General features: G+C 51.8%; 1 protein-coding gene across 3 annotated transcripts in view; it reads right to left on the bottom strand.

Annotated features, from left to right (window-relative positions):
* The window catches only part of EPHB1 (EPH receptor B1), a 77,627-nt gene that overhangs the window by 8,436 nt on the left and 51,135 nt on the right, over window positions 1-18,056 (bottom strand). For all 3 annotated transcript variants that reach the window (XM_057428997.1, XM_057428996.1, XM_057428998.1), the window contains exons 6-16: window positions 15,991-16,172; window positions 14,625-14,787; window positions 12,711-12,819; window positions 12,434-12,498; window positions 8,891-9,013; window positions 6,165-6,412; window positions 5,808-6,023; window positions 3,596-3,745; window positions 2,786-2,979; window positions 2,119-2,274; window positions 417-1,765 (exon numbers count right to left, since the gene is read on the bottom strand). In XM_057428997.1, coding sequence (XP_057284980.1) covers window positions 1,657-1,765; window positions 2,119-2,274; window positions 2,786-2,979; window positions 3,596-3,745; window positions 5,808-6,023; window positions 6,165-6,412; window positions 8,891-9,013; window positions 12,434-12,498; window positions 12,711-12,819; window positions 14,625-14,787; window positions 15,991-16,172 — 1,715 coding nt within the window. In that variant the 3' untranslated portion in view covers window positions 417-1,656. The remainder of the gene's footprint in view (window positions 1-416; window positions 1,766-2,118; window positions 2,275-2,785; window positions 2,980-3,595; window positions 3,746-5,807; window positions 6,024-6,164; window positions 6,413-8,890; window positions 9,014-12,433; window positions 12,499-12,710; window positions 12,820-14,624; window positions 14,788-15,990; window positions 16,173-18,056) is intronic.

The raw sequence follows: 18,056 nt of genomic DNA, 5'->3' as shown, positions 1-18,056 counted from the left end.
CCAGCAGCCCTTGAGGCACAGTGGGCAGCCTGCCCATGCCACTGCTCTCCCTGCCATGTGGGTGCCGCTTGCTTCCAGTGCAGTGCCTCCAAGACCATGGTGATGGATCATTACAGCCTGCACACAACCATCTAAGTAAAAGCCTTATTAAGAGTTCATTCATTTTATAAACTCTCAGTGCGATCCACAAAGGGAAGTTAGATTGCCCAGTCTTACAATATTCTGTGTAAACACTGACACGCGTCTAGTAATTTTAACTAGATCAATTTGCAAAGGAAACCGACGGTTGAACAAAAAGAAAATCAAATTAAACACAGGGAAACATTCACTGGAAGAGGCTTTAAGGAAGCAAGTAGTAAAACACAGAGAAAGGACGGATGGATGGACAGAGACACACACAAGACTAATGGACCTACCTCTGAAGCCATGAAACCTAAGTCTGTAAATCAATGTCAAAATCCTTAGGTCCACAAGATGGGGAAAAAAGTCCTCCATAGCCATCTTCCACACATCGCTGAGGCTCGGGAGGCCTTAGCAGTCTGTTTCCCAGAGCACCTCTCCTCCTTTCTCCAGCAGTCACCAACCCAGTCACAACCACACAGCGGCTCCTCTGGTCCCATCCCGTCCCCATCGCACCGGCCGGCCCTTGGCATCCTCCTTGTTTGCAGGATGCTTTCGCTGTTGGGCACTTCCCTGCTCCCTCCCACTCCTGGGAGCTGTGGGCACAACCCCTGTTCCCCCCTGGGCTGGGGACCAGCTGGCTGCTGGCCGCAGGGTCAGCGGTGATCTTCGGTTACGGACAAGCAGTGAGTCCACAGTAGGGTAACGATGTACACACACGCATGAGCGCACACACACATGGGAACACCTCTTTCTGTTTTCCAGGATGGATTGGTATCTTTTTTAATCCTTTTTTTTTCCTTTTTGGAAAAAAAAAAATGCAAGCAAAAGAGAAAAAGAAAAAAACCCAAACAACAAAAACCCCAAGGTTTTCTATTGAAGGTACATCACTTCTTCAATATGAAGACATTAACTGGATTGAGTCGGATCCTCCATGCAGTGGTCAGCGAAGTCCTTTGGTAGTTGCTGGAGTGGCACCCGGGTGGGATGGCAGGGAGCTGTGGAGAAGTCTTCAGGACACTTCCGCCCAGTCCATGAGCAGAGAAGGGAGTGGGGTGAGCAGGGAAGGACAGGGCAGGGAGGGAGGTCAAAAGAAGAAAAGGAAGGTGGTTTCTCCAGATGGGATGCTCCATCTCATGCCTGTCCCTTCCCCTTTCTCAGTTTTGACCACTGCTCACTGGTGGTGGGATTGGAGTCTGGTATCTAGAGTTTGGGTTTGCTTCCCCAACGCACATTGGTTTGTCTTCATTGTTTTTCTGTGTTTGTTTTGTTTTTTAAATATATGATTTGTACATATTTATATGTATTTATAAGCTGTTCCCCATGACATTGGTAAGTGTGCTTTTGTTGGTGAGGAACGGAAGTCACCAGTTAGAGATGAGTCCCAGGAACATCCTTCATCTGCGGTCACAGTCCCCCAGGCAGCTGCAGCACCTCTCCAAACGCTGCCCCACGGGGCCTGTCAGTTCCTCCCCTCCCACCTCTGCCCCTCCGCTATGTGCCCTCCCCGTCCCCTTCCCCATAGAACAAGGGACGTCATGCCATCGAGGTTGGAGACTGACTCATCTGTACTCGCATGGACTGGACGCTGTTCAGGATCTTCTTCTGGTGCCCAGCCAAAGTCACCCCTATTCTCAAGAGGTCTCTGGAAGACAGACAGAGAAATATCAGTGGGCAGCTGAGGGCTGGCGTATCTGGTTTGCTGTCTCTTGGTGTGGTGAGGGATGTAAACTCAGCTGGTCCATGCCTTTCAGCAGCAGAACAGCCACAGCACCCAAGTACAGCCCTGTGAGTATCACTGGGACAAAGTGGGACTAAGAGCAAGGAGACCCACACACTGACCCCCATATGGTGAACACAGCCACCTCCAGACTCAGGGTGCTTCTGCTGACCAGTGCGATGGATACTCACACCTTTCCTTTGCAGGTGCCTTAAACTGACCTTCCCACCACCCTGCAACCCCAACCAGCCTTGGACCTCACATGGCACCCAACTTACTCGGATGTCATCTGGGCAACAAGCTGCAGGGAGGTGAAGCCAGCAGTCAGGAAGCTGTCTCGGTACTGGCTCATCTTCACAGCGCTCAGCCAGTCGTCTACTGAGGTAAAGGCAGTGAAGTCGGGGATGGAACGGTCAAGGAGGGGCTGAGAAGGCCTGCAAGAGGACACACCGCTGGGGACAAGCCCAACCAGTGCCAAGGGGCTGCCTTGCAAGAGCCCAGCCAGTGCACAGATGCCCTCCCCAAGCCTGTGCTCTTGTGCATCCCCCAGCACTGCCCTGCTCCCACCACATGCCTGAGACAAGGAAGGCTGTGAGGAAGGCCAGTCCCATGAGAATACTGCTCTGCTGAGCAGCACTTTGCAACCCCACACGTTGTAATCCAGCTGCAGGAGCTGCAGGGACAGAGACACTGGCAGAACAGACACTGCACCGGTATGGTCACACACCATAAAGAATCAATAGCAAAGAATTATTGCTGTGGCTTGACTGAAAACTGTGTTCTTTGTCTGCCTGTCAGGCAGAGCAAAGACAGAAACCCCCCATGCCTGGCAAACGATTGATGAATTCCTATCCTTCCCTCCAGCAGCACAAGCTGTGCAGGGAGCCTCTCGCCACGGCTTGGGATGCAGACCTGAGAGCATCCCCCACATGCTGGGAGACTCACACAGCGGTGATGGTAGCCACAGTTTTGAGGCTTGCCGGGTTGCGGATCATTTTATCCAGGGTGTTGACTATCTCAGTGAAGCGAGGACGGGTGTTGCGGTCCTTCTGCCAGCAGTCCAGCATCAACTGGTGCAGGGCAGCGGGACAGTCCATGGGTGGTGGGAGCCGGTAATCCTGCTCAATGGCATTGATGACCTGCAGGGTAGCGGGGAAGAAAGCAGCATGTGAGGAGGATGAGGGACTTGGAGACCTCATATAGGAGGAAAACACAGCCAGAGCAGTGGGTAAGCCACCCCTGCCACTCCTCATTCTGAGCCAAGCTCCTTGTGCGGGCAGAGGTGCTACAGGCAGTGCTGCCACAGACTGGGAAGGCAGCTGCCAGCCCATCTGATCAGCAGCAAAGGGAGCAGGAGGAGACACTCCTGGCTCTGATGGAGCTGGGGCACTCAGAGGTTAATCTCTGCTCTGATGCTCCGCGCACCGCAGTTCCTCTCTGCGGAGAGCTGCCACTCATTATCTCAGCAGATCGCATCGGAGTACGGCAGTCCAACTACCAAAGCTCTTTCCCTGCTCGCAAACCCTCTGAACATTTTCAAAGGCCCTGTGGCTTGCTGAAGTCCAATTACCAGCCCACTGGCTTTTCTTCCCCATTTCCCTCCTTGCATCCTCCTGTTCCCTAGCCTGTTTCATCTCCAAAACTGAGTGCTGCCGAGGCCCCATGAAAGAGCAGATAACCATTCAGGCAGGGATTTGTTTTGGGAATGAGCCCACCACCACCTCCAGAGCTGTGTAAATGACCCCCAGTGCTTACATCTTGGTTGGACATGTCCCAGTAGGGCCTCTCTCCAAACGACATCACCTCCCACATGACAATGCCATAGCTCCAGACGTCGCTGGCCGAGGTGAACTTGCGGTAGGCAATGGCCTCTGGTGCTGTCCACCTGACAGGGATCTTGCCCCCCTAAGGAAAAAGGAAGAGCAGCTGAGAAACAGCTTCCTTGGCAGAGGTGCCTGGACATCCATGAGCCAGGGTTGGAGCCATTCTGCACAGCCCTGGCTGCCAGTCCTGGGGATGCCACCAAGGAGTGAGCTGGTGGTACCCGATGTGATGAGGAGACAGAAGCCAAAAACATGTTCATGGATGTATCATGTACCTGCACAGAAAGGCCTCACTAAGCAAAACAAAAGGGTTTATCCCACTCACATGTGACCCCTGAATGACATCTCCCCATGCCGGCTGCCCTACAGGACCCAGCACATCAGTAACCTGTCCCCAGGTCCCTTACCCAGGGAGACATTAGATGACAAGGGCTATTAGCAGGAATGTATTAGCACTTATCACAGGTTAAGAAGCCACAGCTATCCCCATGCATCGACCTTCAAGGTCTAACCTAAAAGCATTCTCTTCAGCATCATCTGGGCTCCCACAACTGCTGGAAGGTCCTTCCAGCCCCACTTCTGGAGAGAGATGCAAATAGGAGAACATCTTTAAGCCTCAAAGGAGACTCAGAAAGCACTGAAACAGGAAAGCACCTTTGACACAGGGCCCCTCATTTCTCCTAAAGGCTCAAAATCAGGCTCAGTGTCTCAAGCCATCCCATTAGCTCCTGGCAGAATGCAAAGGACTGGAGGCCATGCCAAGAGGGCAGGGATGCTGTGGAGGGACAGTGTACACAGAGGGAATGCTCCAAGGGAAAGCAACCCTGAAATAACAGCAAAACCAGCCAAGGGATGAAGAAAAACCACAGACATGTCCAGTATTTACTGGGGGCAGAACTGCATTGTAAAGCGTTCAGTGCAATTGTTTTGCGTAGGCTTTCTGCCGAAGTGTCAGCTGCTCTTGAAAGATGAATGGCAAAAAATGTGATTTGAATAACTACAAATGGAGAAATTAACTGCTAGGTTGTTTTTCCTGCCTTTTCCCCAGAGCTAAAAACCTGCTGTGGGAGGCAGAGTGATGTAATTGCAGGCACAGCATCACTTCCCAGCTGCCGGGGAGATCTATTATGGCCTAAATTAAATAAAAACACAGATGAGACAACCTCTTTTATCTCTAAAGGTGGTGAAAAGGCTACTTCTTACCCCATCCCAGCAGATACTGCTGGGTGTCTGACCCAAGGCCATTGCCTGCAGGACAGGTCTGGGCAAGGAGTGGGGCAGGTCCATTGTAGGGGGGAACATCCCATGAGCAGGGGATGAAGAGCAACAGGCTGCAACTGGGCCAAAACACAAAGTCAGCCTTAAAGGCACTCCACGGGTTTCCCACTTTGGAGGCTGGAGCCCAAGAAACTGCTGCTACAGGAGTCGGTGCTGCCTTGTGCTTGCACCCAGTGCAGTCTTTTAATTAATCAATTAGATGAGGCCAAGGGGTTGCTCATTCCCTTCTTCTCTAATCATCTTTAACACTACTAAGGGGCTCACGAGCTCGCTGGCCGGAGAATGGTCATGGTGGGGACTTGGGTGTCTCCTGGGGTGGCAGGGAGCAAAGGGACAGTGGGGTTGCCATGACCTACAAATGAGTTAATTAAAGATGAGAAGGGTGGCTAGGGAACAGCAGAACTCCCATTAGGCTTGACTCTAATTAATACTGGAACAAGCTTCCAGCAGAGAAAGGCAGACCAAACCTGGAGTACCAGGGAGTTAAAATGCCATCGCTGTGCCAATGGGAGATGCTGTGATCTCCCTTACTGTCTCTGCAGTGACTCCTCCATGCACCTTCCCTTCATGGAGGAGAAGGAAGGGGCTTATCTGGAAACTGCTAAGGGCAGAAAGGTGCTTGGAGGAGGAGTGATGCAAAAAACATAAAGGGCGAAAGAGAAAGGAGGCAAAAGAGGATGATGGGTGGGAACCACAGCCAGGGCCTTTGGGGCACAAGCCTGTGTGGTGGGAACCCTCCTGAAATGCTCCCAGTCATGGTAGAATCTCTGGAGCATACATCCAGTGCCCTTCCCCCAGGTCCAGCTGGCAGCAGACGCAGGGCAGGCACTGGGGATGGGCAAAACAAAACCTCACAAGGTACCTACCAAGGAGCTGGTGTAGGTAGGGTCGGATGTATCGTCCTGCAAATAGCGCGAGAGGCCAAAGTCAGACACTTTGCACACCAGGTTGCTGTTGACCAGGATGTTCCTGGCAGCCAGATCTCGGTGCACATAATTCATCTCTGCAAGGTACTTCATCCCAGCAGCAATTCCTCTGAGCATCCCCACCAGCTGGATCACTGTGAACTGCCCATCATTTTGCTGCAATCAGAAAGAGTAGGCACTGGGGTGAGCATACAGACCCCAGAGCTGCTCAGCCCAATCTTAGGAGGATGCTGCACCTCCACAGAGGACTACCCACCTGCCCTAACTGATTAAGGCAGAGGTATGCCAGCATCTTACCCGCAGGAAGGAGTCAAGGGCCCCATTCTCCATGAACTCAGTGATGATCATGACTGGTCGGCTTTTGGTCACCACCCCTTCCAGCCGAATGATGTTGGGGTGGTCAAACTGCCCCATGATGCTGGCCTCGCTCAGGAAATCCCGGCGCTGCTTCTCAGAATAGCCAGCCTTGAGTGTTTTGATGGCCACGTAGATCTCCCGCTTGCCAGGCAGCTTCAGGCGTCCTTTATACACTTCTCCAAACTCCCCTGCAAGTGCAAGACCATCCACTACCACCTACTCCTCCACAAAAAACATTGCAAAGCATAATGGTACCTTGAGCTGCTTGGTCTCCAAACCAACTGGATGAGGAATTACCTTCAGCAATACTCTCCTCTATAAATCTACTCACCTGTCCTCTTTAAAAGGGGCAATGTTTGCTGCTGAGGATGTGTTTAGGCTTGCGACCTTCTCCAAGGTGACAGAATCCAGGACCGACAGAAGAAGAGGCTGGGGTTGCTCTTGCAAACCCCCTAATAAGGATTTGCAGAGCAAGAGCAATAACATTTAAGGACTACCCCAAATATCAGTTGTCGGCCTTGATAATCTCAGTTACCTTTTTGCACATCACTTATCTTGGAATGGAAAACAGTTGGGTCGTTTGCATTGCTGCCCTCTGATTTAAAATGCAGAGAAAACATCCTCTCATTTTCAGCAGGAGAGCTTTTCCTTCACCAAGGAAAAATTTGCCTGTGAAGGGATTACGTTTAAGCCAGGTTTTCAGCCACTCTGCCTTGATGAGTAGCAAAGGGCAGCTGAAACATCGCTGAACTCGATCCCGATCAAACTAGCTCATTGCTTCATTGCAACTTCCCCCTGGCTTCTCACTTTCTCTTCTACAAGTATGACACGTTAATTTAAAAATGGCAATAAAACCAGCACAGATGACATACAGATATGTGAATGCATGTATATATATACATATGTATGGAAATATGGCACAGACTAGAGCGAGATCTGATTTTTTCTTGTTATCTCATGGAAAAGCCAAATGGGAAATCCCAAGACACCCCACTGTCATCTAGCAAATATGTTCATAGAGCTTTTCCTGCCTCATAGGAACTTTAAGAACACAAACCAACTTTGGGTCTGTCCTAATCCATCACAAAACCTTGAGGTGTCCTCGTCTAGTGGGCAGATCCCCGAAGACTGGAGATTGGCCAACATGACATCTCTCTACAAAAAGGGCAGGAAGGAGGACCCCAGAAGCTACAAGCTTGCCAGCCTGACCTTAGTGCCAGGGATGGTCATGAAGCAGACGATCCTAAGTGAGATTATAAAGCGTGTGCGGGAAAACACAGGGACCTGGCCAGCAGTCAGCATGGGTTCATGAAGGGAAAGTCCTGCTTGACCAACCTGATCTTCTGCAATAAGGTGACCCATCTGCTTGATGAGGGAAAGGCTGTGGACATTGTCCATTAGGAATTAAGTAAAGCATTTGACACTGTCTCCCACAGTGCTCTCCTGGAGAAACTGGCTGCCCATGGCCTGGATAGGTGTATTCTTCACTGGGTTGGAAACTGGCTGGACGGCCGAACCCAAAGAGTGGTGGTAAATGTTATCACATCTTGCTGGTGACCGGTCACTAATGGTATCCCTCAGGGCTCGGTGTTAGGGCCAGTGTTGTTTAACATCTTCACCGGTGATCTGGATGAGGGGATTGAGTGCACTCTCAGTAAATTTGTGGATGACACCAAGCTGGGTGGAAGTGTTGATCTGCTGGAAGATAGGGGGGCTCTATGGAGGGATTTGGACAGGCTGGAATGATGGGCTGTGGCCCTGGGATGAGGCTCAGAAAGGCAAAGTGCTGGGTCCTGAATTTGGGCCACAACAACCCTATGCAATGCTACAGGCCTGGGGAAGAGTGGCTGGAAAGCTGCTTGGCAGAAAAGGACCCGGGGGTGCTGATTGATGGAGCTGAACGTGAGCCAGCTTGTGCCCAGGCAGCCAAGAAGGCCAACAGCATTCTGGCCTGTATCAGCAATAGCGTAGCCAGCAGGGCCAGGGCAGTGACCGTCCCCTGTACTGGGCACTGGTGAGGCTGCACCTCAAATCCTGTGTTCAGTTCTGGGCCCACCACTGCGAGAGAGAGATTAAAGTGCTGAAGCGGGTCCAGGGAGGAGCTGCAGAGCTGGTGAAGGGTTGTGGAGCACAAGTGTGATGAGGAACAGCTGAGGGACCTTGAGGGGTTTAGTCTGAAGAAGAGAAGGCTCAGGGGGGACCTTATAGCTCTCTACAAATACCTGAAAGGAGGTTGTAGTGAGGTGGGAGTCAGTCTCTTCTCCAAGTAGCAAGCGACAGGACAAGAGGTAATGGCCTCAAGCTGCACCAGGGTAGGTTTAAATTGGACATTAGGAAAAAAATTCTTTATCAAAAGGGTAATCAGGCATTGGAACAGGCTGCCCAGGGCAGTGGTGGTATTACCATCCCTAGAAGTGTTCACAAACCATGCAGATGAGGCCCTTACTGACATGGTTTAGTGGGTGGTCTTGGCAGTTCTGGGGTAATGGTTGGCCTTAATGATCTTAAAGGTCTTTTCCAACCTAGTAGATTCTATGATTCCTTGAGGATTTCCCAGTGAAGGACCACACATACACCCCTGAAAACTTCTCCAGGTGGGTGTCTGGCCACGCAAGAGCAGTGGAGAGGGCAGGAAGGAATGGGCGGCAGGCGATGGCAAGACCCACCTGCTCCAATAACTTCTTCAATCTTGACGAAGGATACATCGATCTCCTTGGCGAACTCTCGGACTGCCTCGTTGGGATCCTCATAGGTGAAGGGGTCAATGTAGATCTTCATTCCTGGAGACCCTTGTTGCAGGAAATACAGGAGCAAAGCAAAAGGGAGAGAAAATAAGAGCATTTGTGCCATGGCCAAGAACTGGAGACCCCCATGTCCTCATACTCTCTGTACACCCATTAAGATGACTGCTATCACTGTCCTCACATGCCACCTCCATAGACCCTTACCATCCTCTTTGGTCTCCCCTATTCTACCTGACCCTCCCCTACATTCCCTCTTCTCCCCCTCTGCCTCTGTTCCTCCACTATTATCCTCCTTCTTCTTCTTCCTTGGCAATGGGGAGCAGTTACAGACATGAACTATAATTAGCTGGCTTTATGGTGAGGGCTTTACGAGGCTCTATGCATTAGTGAAGAAATATTTATTTACCCCAAAAAGCCTCTGATAGCTTTGTGGCAGCTACTAAATTGACAGAGTGCAGCAATTATAATCAACAACCTGTATGGAGCCATAAAATACAGCTTGGCCCGCCTCTGTGACAAGTGTGCAGTCCCTCACACAGGGGCAACGCACACAGCAGGACCCAAACATGCTGCAGGGAGATGCAGGAAGTGGGATCTTGCCCTTTTCAAATGGCAGAGAAATCAAAAGAGGCCCCTAGATTCCCCAGATGGTGTTAGCAGACATCTTGTCAGGATGCTCTGGGGCTTGCAGAGCTGCAAGGGGCACAGCCACAGGTCAGAGCATGCCCACAGCCATCCCTGGGCCTGAGCTGAGGACTGTACCATAGTCCCCAAAGGGGAACCTAAATGGGCTGTGGTCCCCCTGAGGGGGATCAGACTCCTGTGCCATTTCTTAACCAAAAGAGGACTGGGGATGGTGTAGCAGCCCCTCAAGGTCATCTCTGGAGGAGACCAGGAAGGACATCACTGCCTGGTCCTCCCTCCTGAGGCACCTTGCCCTTACTGTGATCAACAGTGTTTGATTCCTGTCACACTGGTGTTTCCCAAAGCCCTTCTAGAGGCAACCACAGATGAATGCATGGACCACAGTGTTTTCCCTGTGCAGCTCTACACTGGGAATCCAGATCAGCTCCCGGCCACTTTGCAAGTAATTTGGGAGGAGGCATGAAAGCCTCACAGAGGGGCAGTGCTGGTGTAGAACAGCTACAAAGGGAGAACTGTTTGCAGGGCACCCAGGATTTGAGAGGGACCGGACAGGAGAATCCTCATGCCTAAAAGGGCCACCTGGGGCAAAAGCTCTGCACCTTGGAGGCAGGCGGGGAAAGCTGCAATGAAGCCATCTGTGCATCTCCCAGTTCATAAATCCCTTTACAGCTCTGTCTCATACACTTTAACTGCCCCATAAATTTTTTTACAAGAGCAGCTGATGCTCCAGCCAGGATTACAAAGGGATTTACAGGATCATAACTGAGACTGACTCACTGATCAAAATATTGAAGAAATAAAGGAGGCAATAATGCTGAAGTTTCCTGCCCACCACCAATACAGGCTGGTGTTCAAACACCCTCTGATGTGCCCTGGGGTCTGCCCCTAGGCTCAGTGAACACCAGGTTTAGCTCCCTCTCTAATGCCCATCCCATCCGAACAAATGCGATTAGGGCACCTAAACCCATTACTCGTCTCTGCAAACCTCAGCCACCGGCTCATCATCACTATGCTGGCAAAACCCAGGCAAAATGCCAGGTACCGGAGCACAGCACCAAAGGCAACCCACGCTGAGCTTGCCTGCAAAGAAAACTCTGCTCCTAAAATCACCCCAGTACTCCTAGAAACTGGATTAGGCCATTTATCTCTACTGCAGATGACGGCAAACCTTTTATCACTCTGAAAGTTTAAGCACTCTGCCCCACAGCCCTGACTCCAGCATTAGATTCTTTCTGACATCATTTTTCCTTGGGAATAAATATCGCTGGGACAGAGAAAAACCCCTTCCCACTGAATCACCACCACTCCAACAGGGCGCTTTCCCTATCTACCTTATCTCAAGACTCCCAGCAAAGGAGTGGCAGAGATAAAAGCATGAGAAATGACAACCTGAGAGACCCCATCTCACCCCAGAACCAACCCAGGGCAGTCCTTACCAGCCGGCAAACCTGGGGTGCTCCTGGGAGGAACAGCAGAGCTGCAATTGCTGTGCTGCTGCTAAACGTGTGGCTGATTTGTTCCAATGGATGCACTTTTTATTCCATTAGCTGCTGGCCACAAATTTCTCACCTGTTTTGCTCAAGCATCTGCAATAACCAGGCGCCTGGAGGCTTGCTAACCTTGAAAGGGTTTTGCTGTGCATCCAGGAGCCCCAGTACCCAGTCTTCCTGGCACTGATCCTCACATATCCCAGCTTTAAAACTACACACAGACACATGCTTCGTTTCTTTCCTACCTGGTTTGAGCACCCTGTGTTTTGGAGTGCTTGGGGTGAGCTAGGAACACAGCTAGGGCGTGAAACATTTCAAACCAGGAGGAGAAACAGGATAAATAAGCCCACCTGCAGCCTGACACAGACCAAGCCATCAGGCATCAAATAAATCTTCCCCCGACATCCAAGGTGCAGAAACAGAGAAACAAGGAAGGAAAAGCACAGGTCCATTGTATTTAAGCATCACCCAGTGATGTTCTGAAAGCATCCAAAAGGTCCCCCACAGCCCTGCCATCATGTTGGGAAGGTTTGGTATGCAGCTGAGAAGGTCAAGAGTTCTAACGTGGTGTTGCTGGCTTGGCTGGGATCACCTGGCTGCCTCCAAACCCTCTCCTTCCCTGTCAGCACTCCTGTTTTTCTCTGCCAGACTGATCACTCTGTCTCCACCCCTCCCCCCTCGATCCTCCATCCTGCTCCTGCCCTTCCCCAGCCATCTTTCACCCATCCCTGCATCCCATCACATCCCTTTTTTCCCCAAGCAGGTGGTCTCTTCCGACAAGGAAAGCAAACTCCACCTGGGAGACATCTCTAAGAGAGCATAAATGGGATTTACATCCTGTGGGCATGGACCCTGTGAGCACTGGGTGGCAACTACTCACCCCATGAAACTGATACTTTATTATCAAGGGCACCTGAGCAGACATTATACACAACAGTGGAAGGAGCAGCCCAATACTGGGCTGCAGCAGGAAATCAGTTTATCCTCCCTCTGAACACCACCTCTCTCCTTCCCTACCTCCTTTGGAAGTCTTCACAGGATCCTCTCCCCATCCCTTGTCCCCCTACATCTCCCTCTCCCCCCAAATCCATCCTCATCCTCCCGATCCCCCTCATCACTCTTCTTTTCCCACCCTCAATGCTGCACCACTGTAAAATCCCCCCAGACACCCTGACACACAGTTGTGGACATCTCTGCTCCCACCCTATGGCGCTCTCCACCTGTCCCATGGGGCTTTCATCCCCCTGCCACACACACTGAAGGTGGAGGCATGGGGCACATGCTGGGTGCAGGTTTAGGAGTGTTTCCCCAGCCCACTTTCCCCGCTCACCTCTCCCGGTGCTGTAGTGCTGTAACTTATCGCTGTACACCGCCTCCTTGCTATAGGCACGCTTCCTGGGAGACAAGGGGAGAAAACAAGCCAGGCTTGAGGGACCAGTAGCTGGCAGCAGCCCCAAACCACTCCCCTGAAGCAGCACTTGCTGATCAGTGACAGCTTTGTACTCCCTCCATCTATGGGATCTCCCATCCCTCTCTTCTTACCCCACATCTCTCCCGGCTACATCTTAGCACCTCCACTTACAGGGACACATTCCATGGGGACCCACCTGCTGCAGACAATGGAGATGGCCACCAGTGAGACAATGAAGACCACTCCAGCTGCTGCGGACCCCGCGATCAAAGGCAGCTGCTCTCTCAGCTCTGACTTGTAGTCATCTGCAAGAGAAAAGGGATAGGGTGAATTCTCCCTTGCACACTCATGGAGCAAGGGCAGCCTCCTGGGAAGGGATCCTGTCATGCCCCCTCTGATTCCATGGGCGCTGCTCCCCTGGGAGGGTGGTGGAACAAGGGGGATCCAGGCAGGAGTGTTGGTTGAGGTAGGTGATGAATCGGTGCTGCGTTGCACAGGGAAGGATTGTCACACTTGGCTCACACATACTTTGGGTTAAAAATGTGGAAGAGAAGGTCCTGGGAATGAAGTCAAATCCACTGCACATAGGCCCAGTTTGCTGCAGAGATGAGGTTCACAGGGTGGCTTTGTCCATCGCTCGGGAGTTTCTCCTCCCTCAAAAAAAATTTAAACCTGTTGGCCGTTTTGACCAAATTTAACAGGAGCGAACTCCTTTTGTAGAGCCACAGCAACTACAGCACCAAGCATCCCTCAAGCCCCCTGCATGCCCTTGGCCACCTGCTGTGTCCTTCAGCAGCAGACTGAGTTGAAAGCCAAGGTGGCATAGGGAGGACTGGAGGAACCCCAAGAAAGCCACTTGCAACCTCCATGTGCCTCCCCACATTTTCCTCCTCTTCTCCCCTGCCCCATTAGTGGTGTGGGCACCCGCAGCGGGCAGTATCCAGCAGACCCCACACTCACGGGGGCTTCTGCAGCTCCCCAGAAACATCCCCCTACCTCCAATTGTCCCCAGCAAGGTCTGCCAGGCTGTGCCATCAGCCACAAGTGAGTTAAAATAAACTCACTCCAAAAGAAGCACATAAGCACCCCTTTATCTGTATTTTTCTATTCCGCGGTTAATTAGTAGCAACTAGATTTATCTCCTGCATGCTGCTTAAAGCCTGAGAAATTCTCATCTAACCATCAATTATTATTTAATAATCTACACTATCCGTTCTTATTAAATTTCAATTAATTGCTTATTTGAGGCAAGATTTTTTGTCTCGCTTCTCTAATCTTGAATATTCAAGGCACTGGGAGGGTTTATTACCATTTCCTTCCCTTCGGTCCCCTGCGTGGTCCTCCTCTTCCCACTCCACTCAACAGGGTGACCCGGTTTTAGGAAAACAGAAAAGCTTTAGGAAAAGCAGGCAGCAGAGCTGGGACCCATAGGTGTCACCTATGTGGAGCAGGAACCATGCAAGCAGCAGCAGGGAAGGGCTCTCTGAGGGGACTTCATCTGCTCCAGGAGTGCTTCATTCACTGACTTCTGTGTTAGTTCTGAAGCTGGGATTAATGAAGAACCATCCCAAGGGATCTAGTATTTGTGGGTGCAGGGAAGGACTGGGGCCAGAAGAATGACAGCATGAGGCCAGAAGCCACAAAGGTCATGAGCTGGTCCTTTTCCTTCAACACACCACCTCAGGGTGGCAAATCAGCTTTCAGTGATGGCTCTGACCTTTCCAGCTTTGTCCTGATGTCTCATATGCAGTCCTGAGCATCCCACAGTCCTTCCTCCAGGGATCTACAACCCTCCTGTCCTCCCCACCCCACGGTGCCAGGCTCACAGCTGGTGGCAGGGGGTCTCTGCCACCACAGCTGGAGGCAGGAAAGACAGAACCACAGCTAAATAGCAGGGGGAAAAAAAGAGAGCTGAGAGATTCAAACCAGATTACTCCTCCAGCTGGCGATTAATAAGACACTGCTGTAAATCACCTGGCTTTTGCCACGCTGCCCGCTGGGAGCGAGCTTTGCAGAGGCAGGTTCGTTTAATCCAATTAGAGCTTGAAGCTGTCACTGGAACAAAACAACCACCCCGTTTGCCTCCCTGTGCCCCCCTCCCCGGACTCACCATCCGTCAGCGTCTGGAAGCACATCTTCCCACTGTATTTGCCATAGCCGGCTACAGTGCGGGCTCGCACCTGCACCACGTACACCATCCCGGGTCGCAGCCCCTCGATCCTGGCTGTGTTGGTCTGGCTGCGGGCCATGGAGGAGTTGTACTCGTTGTGATCCTGAAGGCATCACCGACAGAAACGGTCAGATGCAATGGGAATGGGGAACAGTGCTGGGGACGATGTGCCCTGCAGCCCACCCGTCCACATTGATGGCAGGGATGAGTTTTATCTTCAGGGGAATCAAGCAGTGGCCCTGGTTCTGCTCCAGAAGGGAAAGCACTGGAGCCTGGGGAAGGAGGCTCAGACCCTCCTGGTTGCCCTTGATCCCTGATGCAGAGAATCTCCCAGAAACAGGACCTACAAGCTCTACTTGTCTTCTAAGGATCTGGGGAGGTCCCACAGGCAGCCCTCCTGGTCACAGCATAGCAAAGAGCATGGAGCAGTGGGGAAACAGTAAGAGCATCCACAGCAAATATACTCATGAGCAGCAAATTCCTCCTCTTTGAACCACTGATGTCCCTGCACATTGCAGAAACATCATGCAGTTACAGAAACACCATAACATGCCCTATGAGGCCCTGCTCAAGCAGGTTCAAGGGCAACTGGCCTCTGACAAGAGCCCCAACCCCTACGATCACTGCTTTGCTAACAAGGGTTCTTGTGCTAAACCTTGCTGGAAGCCTCATGCATCCCAAATCTCATTTTCTGCAATGCTCCCCAGTGCTTTGCTGTATAGGGGCTCTGGTGAGATCACCTAATTATTCACATTTAGAGGAATTCATTCAAGCTGGCAAGACACAGGAGGGATGAACAGCTTGGCCATGGCACGGTTCACCGCAAGGGTCGAGTGTGTGTCCCCTGTGGGCAAGGACAGCTGCCAGTGAAAGGATGCAGCGGGAGGCAATGACCCGGCACAGGGACAACCCTGATAACTCTGCCTGGTGTTTTCCATGCGCTCCTTTCTTCCTGACACTGACCCCAGGCTCCGAGTCACTGCTGGCTTTAGCAGATACCAGAGCCAAGGCAGCAACAGCACTTACGTACCGGAGAAAATGCTGCCATGGGAGAATTAGCATTTGTGGCCACATCTCTTCCCTTCCTCTGGCCGCAAATCATTCCCACCCTCCCAAGCCAGCGCAGGTGACCTGCTGCTTGTTCCACCCCCCATCCCACCACTCTGACTCTTGTCAGCAGAGAGCCTCATCGATGTTCCCCATCTCCCAGCAAGCTCAGGACCTGAGCAGCCTCCTGAGCAGCACAATACAAAGCTCCACGTGTCCCCAGCCCACGCCCCATTGCAAGGTTTCCACTCGAGCTTACTGCTGCTGGCCTGGAGCCCACAGTGTTGCTGACATCGGGTGTGCAGATGCGGCTCAGCTTCTCGTAGTAGCGGATCTCATAATCCAGGATGATGCCATTGGGCTGCTCAGGCTGAGGCCACGAAAGCGTGATGCTCCTCATTGTGGCACTCACCTGGTGCATGATGGGGACAGTAGAGGGTGCTGGCAAGGAAGCAGGGGAAGAGTTAAAATTATCAGAGAGGGGTAGGACCAATGGCCCTGGGGAGGGCAAAAATTCCCTGGACACACAAGAGCATCCCTAATATCCCATGCCTGTGGCTGTTCACCATACAGGACAAGTTCACACGTTAGCGGTGGGAAGAGCAACATCTCAGCAGCTTATGTGGAACCAGAGCAGCAAGCTGCAAGGGAATTCTGGTATTTAAACCAATGACTTTTTAATTAGGGGTTTAGAAATCCTCAGTGCTCCTTCTCCCTGGGACTGCTTGCTCCAAGGATGTCTCCCACAGTGGGGCAAAGACAGCAAAGCTCTCCCCAGCAGGGACAAACCAAGACCCAATGGCATTTTCCAGCTCCACTTGCCATCTTTTGCTGTAACATCCTCTCTGGGGGAGCCAGCATCCAGCACTACAGGAGCCTGTACCGCAGCTGTGACCCCATGTGCTGTTATAATAGGATGTAGGAGCAAAACTCTGCCAACCCCCAGGACGATGATGGGAAACCAGCTCAGGAACACCCCAACCCAGTAAGGAGATCCCAGGGTGCTGGAGCCTGTGGCACAGCTTTGGCTCAGCCCTGTCCCAGAGGAGCTGCTGGGCCTGCTCTCAAAGCTCTCGGGGGATGCTCATCCTCAATGCCCAAATGTGTCTCTCCCAGAAGTTTTTTCCAAACCCCAAGCACTTGCAAAACACTCTCAAACCATCCTTGAGCTCCTCACCCACCCAGAGTTAAGAGAGCAGGTTTCCCAAAATAGTTACCAGGCACATTGTCCCCACTGCTCCTGCTCCATGTTCTGCTCTCTGCTTCCACTGGAACAATCCCAGGGCTAATCTGCGCCTGAGCATCCCTTCAGCCAAGGACTCCCACAGCCAAGTATCCCTGGAGCTGAGCGTCCCAACAGCAACAATGCTGTCCTTCCACCATCAAAGACACCAAACTAATATATTAGCCAGGAGCCACTTTTCCAAAGGCTTTTTGCCCTCCAAGTTATACTTGAAAGAGTCAGAGCCAGCAAATATGACCCTGATACTGTACTTAATCCTATCAAAAAGCCTCTCTAGCATGACCAGGGCAGAGCTCAGCTTGGCACAACCAGCTTGGAGCATAGGATAGTGCCATGGAGGGAATCTGGGTGTGATGGGAGCTCTATTCCATGTAGCTGCACTGGGAGATGTCGATAGTTTGGCACCACCTTTGTTTACCTGGCATATTTAATACCTGGTTGTTTGGGGGGGGGGGGGGCTAATCTCTCCACAACCATTCCAAGACGTTCATGGGCTGAAATTAAACACTTCGCTTGATTGCTGTTAATTGCTGCGTTCCCCACCCTGTTAGCGTGGATAGCTGTGTGCAGGTGGATGGGGCTGGGAGCAGCCCTGTGGGGTGAGATGCACTAACCAGCCCTGCGGTTGGAAAAGCCAACTGCAAGCCAAGCAGTTTTAGATGGTCAGCACTGATCTTGCCCTTGACATGCCCAACGCATTTCCACCACATTACCCAGCAGCCCATCCTGTGGCACTGGGAGCATTTCCACGTTAATACCCATCCTTTGCAAGACAAACAGCCAGTGCTGGGCTATGAACAGATAGCCACAGGTGGCCTGGCTGTTCCCAGCTTCCAAGCAGCCCCGGGGCAGGATGTGAGCAAAGAAACACCCCAAAAATCCCACCCTGGAAAAGAAAAGGCCTGGAAACAAGAGGCAGGCTTGACTGCACGTGGTTCAGGAGACAGCAATGCCAGCCAGGCACAAGCATAGATTTGTACTGCCCGGAGCCAGGAGACTTAAATATTTATGCCAGGTTTCTCTGCTGCGCTATCCCAAGGGAGCACCTTGGCAAAGCCTGCCTACATGACACGCTCAGCACA

Source organism: Pezoporus wallicus, unplaced genomic scaffold (genome assembly GCF_028554395.1).
Source record: "Pezoporus wallicus isolate ANWC-B61680 ecotype Strahan unplaced genomic scaffold, APGP_CSIRO_Pwel_v1 contig_593, whole genome shotgun sequence".
NCBI classification, from domain to species: Eukaryota; Metazoa; Chordata; class Aves; order Psittaciformes; family Psittacidae; genus Pezoporus; species Pezoporus wallicus.
This window is presented reverse-complemented; position numbering and strand designations above follow the sequence as displayed.